Raw genomic sequence first — 4,794 nt, 5'->3', positions numbered from 1 at the left:
TCCAGCAGGCGCTGCAGGGGCGTGTTCTTGTCACAAGGGTACTTCTTCCTGATGGAGTCTTGGAGACCCTTCAGGTAGGCTTCCGTCGACTGAGCCTCTTCAAAAAACTGTGAAGAACGGGGGTGACTCCATGTCAGTTAAAAGCAACTGAACACGCAGCATCACCTAGTACTTCAACTTGCAGGAGTATCTTCCCTACGAGTCTATCTGACAGGTGGTTAAAGGAAAAGATTAGAGCAGAAACTTACAGGACAGCGCAAGACTATCTGAAAGACTGGTGACTCGTCTACGCTCCTCTATGCTAAACCCCAACAAATAGTATTTACGAAATATTGTAAATACTGTTTTCAGTGCTTTTTCAAACACATTCAAAAGAGAAGGCATCAAGACCCAAAAGACAGTTAAATGGTTGCTGAAGATAAAAACCTGAAAGTAGGCAGCATTTTCTTTGAGATGAACATCAATGCATTTGGTGATCTGAAGAATCCAGCTCCACTGGGTCTGCAGGGTGTCCATATAGGCCTGAAACAAGAGAACAGCAGCCGTCTCTCCACCACCCAGCCGTGGAGAGGCATCCGTCAATCCACAGATGGGTGAGCCTCAGTGAGAAGTCTGAAGCAGTTCTTTAAATCTAATTCCAAATCAAGTAAAGTTTTTTTCTAAAAACTGAAACTAGAATTTCCCAACAGGAACCTTTTGGTATGGTAGAAATTAAATTTTAAGACCAATTTTGGAAATTCCCTGGTGGTCCAGTGGTTAGGACTCAGCACTTTCACTGCTGTGGCCCCAGGTTCAATCCCTGGTCAGGGAACTAAGATCCTGTAGGCTGTGCAGTTAAAAAAAAGACCTAGTTTTAACAAATGGGTATCCTTACAAGTATTAGTTAAAATATTCATCCAAATGACATAGCTCCTGACCAATTATAACAGACCAGTCACAACAAGGATAAAGCAGGGGCATCAAGTCCTATTCCTGTTTAGCTGTTAGATCACAGGGAGGTTCAAGGAGAAACGGAGCAGGACCCTATGGTCCATGCCCCCACCCCCTCGCCCATGTCCTCAAACTGCCTTTTGTCTGTGGAAAAACTTTACCCAAACAATGAGCTTAATCAGAGAAGTGAGAAAATGCAGAAACAAAGGAATATGGTCCAACATGACTAAATATTAATAGTTTAGTCATTAAGCAAAGTCAAGGATCTTTAGTTCTTCCTCAAGGGCTATATCCTGTGAGTTGTCATGATGACTAGACTGTAGCCATGACATAAGCTGCCACAATTCTGAGAACTGGCCTCAAATAAATGTGAACAGACTGATCCTGAAACTAAAGACTAACTGTACTTAAAAGCATCAAGATGACACCAGTCATCACTGCATGACTAATTTTGAGATGACTATCAGAGCTGAATGTGCTATATCTGCATATAGCCCCTCCCACCATCCATAAAAGTTCTTGCCCACTGATTGTCAGTAGAGGGAGTCAGCCTTTGGACAAGGAGTCTGCCTTGAGTACATCCCATAGATCCCAGTCTAGGACAGAGGTCAGCAAGCTACAGCTCAAGGGCCATATCCGGCCCACTACTTGCATTTATAAATAAAGTTTTATTGGCAAACAGCCACATTCATTCAGTTACATGTTGCTACAGTTGCTTTCACACTACAACGGCAGAGTTAATTTCAACAAAGACCAAATGGCCTGTCAGTCTAAAATATTATATTATTTGATTCTTTCTAGAAAAAGTTTGCCAATCCCTGGTCTAGGGTGTTGATAAATAAACTTGTCATGGCTTTGCAATGGGCAAAAACTACTCATTTGTATGGTCTTTTTTGTTTCTTGGATAGTCTTATTTTTTGAAAAGTGTCCCCTTTCTTCCCCTGATAAAAATATAAATCTCATGAAACCCACCTCAATTTTGTCTGAAGCTGGATGTTGATTGAGGACAAGTTGGTCACTTTCTTGTTTAAGCTTATTGAGCTCTTTCTCCTTAACCTCCAGCTGACTCATGCGTATCTGTGAATGAAAGAGAAGCAAATCCTTAGAGTAAGTCACTGGCAGCTTTCCATCCCTCCCACCATCCTTAAAGGAATCAAATACAAAACTGCATCTTGGAAATGAACAATGCCAGAGAACTGTGTGATGTGTTCCTCAAGAACTGTAGCATTTTTAAGACCAGAAAGGATGCCTGAGATCCAGTATGTGGCTGAGGCCAGACAGGTGACACGTCTCATCCGAATTCACACAGGTGAAGTGACAGAGTCACAACACATACTTGTTGCTGTGGCTCAGTCCCTAGGTCGTGTCCAACTCTTTGTGACCCCGTGGACTGTAGCCCGCCAGGCTCCTCTGTCCATGGGATTCTCCAGGCAAGGATACTGGAGTGGGTTGCCATTTCCTTCTCCAGGGGATCTTCCCGACCCAGGGATCGAACCCAGGTCTCCTGCATTGCAGGCAGATTCTTTACCACTGAGCCAGCTGGGAAGCCCATAGCACACACTGAGACTGTCTACTTCTCAGGTCTAAGCCACCACGTTCTTCACTGTGCACTCAGGGACATCTGACTGAACTACCTCACTCCTCTGTCTTCTGAGATGCTAAGCACCGCGCTGCCCATCTTAAGGCACTGAAAAGCCTTCAGAAAGGAATGGTTTTTCACGCTCTCTCCACCAAGGCTGAATGACAGGTGGCCGATTACATGATTACAAATGCCTCAATCACTGCCACGCGACTCCCGGGGGCTTACCGAGAAGGCCTCCTGCTTCTGGGCGATGTTGGTGTTCCTGTCGCTCCAGTCATACAGCAGCTCCTCCTCCTCACAGTCGTTGATCCACATGATCTCGCGGGACGTGGCCTGGATGATGTTCTGCAGCTGCCGAAGGTGGTCCATCCTCTCGAAGGACGCTTTCTGCATAGGACGGTCAAAGCAGCGTTAGGACAATATGCAGATGAATGGTGCTCCCTGCAGACGTCACAGATAAACCCTGGCTGGTTCCTTTCACCAACAAAAATCCCAATAATCAGTCAAATCTCTTGCAGTCAGTGATCAGCTGGGAGGTAGAAAGGACCCACCCAAACTTAGGAACAAGGGGACAATTTTAGATTCAATGAACTAGCTTGATCCAGACGGGTCTTGATTCATGTACTGATGTTTGGCTTCACTAATTAGCTTTGGACTATAAAGAGAAAACAGATTCTTACAAAGATAAAAAAGCTCTCTTTGCCCTCTCCAACGTCCCCGAAATTCAAAGTGTCATCACCTTGGAAAATAGCTGTGTCGCCACTAGCCATGTTATTTAAATAGTATCATGGCCAACTGGGAAACACTGGAAAAGTGAAGACAGGGTGACTCAAATAGGCAGAAGAATAGAAATACCTCTTTTCATGAGTCAAGGAATTGATTCAGTTTTTCATAAAACGGTAAGGATGGTCTGGAAAACCTCTCTCTAAAGAAACAAGTCTTAGTTTTGCTTATATTTGGTAAAAAGGCTGCAGTTCACAAGTGGAAAAGCTTTACGGCTTTAACTGCAAGTATTTAACAAGGGCTATTGACGGGACCCTTCAGCTTGCAAACAGAGTAGCACTAAGTACTGTCTTCAGAAAAAATTCTTTTAAAATTCCCTTATAAAGAAAACAGCAGCAGAAATGAAATTAGCACCTGCAAGTCCCTCATATACTTCCAGGTACTTCCAGAGTCCTTGAGGATAGCGCCAAGCAGGTGCTTTAATCCCCAGGTCCACATTTACAAGACCGAACTGCACTAAACACAGAGCTTTCAGAAATAAGTCGTCTTACCAGTAGGTTTTCATACTCCTCCTCCAACTGGTAGATTGCAGATTTCTCCCGCTAGAAGAAGACCAACAGCGAGTTAATTATTTAATTCCCCTTGAGGGTTTACATAGAAAGAACAGCCCTTCCAAACCTCCTTCTGTCAAACACATATTAACTTCCGATTCCCCAGTAGCAAGAAATAGCTGTTCTATGGAAACTTTTACCCACAGGGACCTTTCCCAGTCGGTCTGGAGGCAAAGTTCACTGGCCTGGTGGTGGCACCCCTACAAAGTTAAGGGCTCATCCCTATCACTTACAGACTCGCTGTTACACAACCTTTTAAAAGTTTGAAAATATCATTTAGGACTCCTCAGAACTTAGAGAAAAGAGGGAGAGACCTGATCAGATACTCAAGTAGATAAAAGTAGATTAAAAAAAAAAAGAGTGGAAGAAGTAAGGACGAGCATCTCGGGCTAAGGACAAACGTCAGTGATGTAAACGGTACGAATGAACTTCATCAGTGAAGCAGAAACAGAGCCTATGCAGACAACAGACTGCCAGCGGGGAGTGCGGGCGGGGGTGGATTGGGGGTTTCGATTAGCAGGCGTAAACCAATATATACAGGATGATAGACAGCAAGTTCCTGCTGTTCAGCACAGGGAACTGTGCTCAATATGCTGTGATAAGCCATCGGGGAAAAGAATATGAAAAATAATGCATACAGGTATAACTGAATCCCTGTGCTGTACAGCAGAAGTTAACCGCAACACTGTAAATCAACTACACTTCGATATTCAAAAAAATGCCTACAGGCCAAGATGAAAAAAAATCCCAGTCTGTTGGGGAAGAAATCACAGACTCCTGTTTGGGCTGCCTGGGATGGCGTAACTACAGCGCCCTTCAGTACACTGTTGGAAGCCTCTACAAGGAAGAGTTCCAAGTACCAGGTCGGCTTTGATCTTGTCCAGCTGCCAGCGGTAGTCCCCAATGGTGTTGTGGATGCTCCTGTGGCTGCTGATGTGCTGCTCCACC

The 4,794-nt window shown here is 44.4% G+C and overlaps 1 protein-coding gene and 1 non-coding gene across 2 annotated transcripts in view; one reads left to right on the top strand and one right to left on the bottom strand.

Annotated features, from left to right (window-relative positions):
- DSP (desmoplakin) overlaps window positions 1-4,794 on the bottom strand; it is a 34,311-nt gene that overhangs the window by 20,135 nt on the left and 9,382 nt on the right. Inside the window, exons 6-11 of the mRNA XM_010835843.1 lie at window positions 4,707-4,794; window positions 3,787-3,837; window positions 2,738-2,899; window positions 1,903-2,007; window positions 427-522; window positions 4-107 (exon numbers count right to left, since the gene is read on the bottom strand). The exon at window positions 4,707-4,794 is cut by the window's right edge and continues 8 nt beyond it. Coding sequence (XP_010834145.1) covers window positions 4-107; window positions 427-522; window positions 1,903-2,007; window positions 2,738-2,899; window positions 3,787-3,837; window positions 4,707-4,794 — 606 coding nt within the window. The remainder of the gene's footprint in view (window positions 1-3; window positions 108-426; window positions 523-1,902; window positions 2,008-2,737; window positions 2,900-3,786; window positions 3,838-4,706) is intronic.
- On the top strand, window positions 739-811 carry TRNAE-UUC. Its single transcript has one exon. It is a non-coding gene; the product is annotated as a tRNA-Glu (tRNA).

The sequence above is a fragment of the Bison bison genome, unplaced genomic scaffold (assembly GCF_000754665.1).
Source record: "Bison bison bison isolate TAMUID 2011002044 unplaced genomic scaffold, Bison_UMD1.0 scf7180017864053, whole genome shotgun sequence".
NCBI lineage: Eukaryota > Metazoa > Chordata > Mammalia > Artiodactyla > Bovidae > Bison > Bison bison.
Note: the sequence above shows the minus strand (reverse complement) of the source record. Positions and strands in the feature narration are given on the sequence as shown.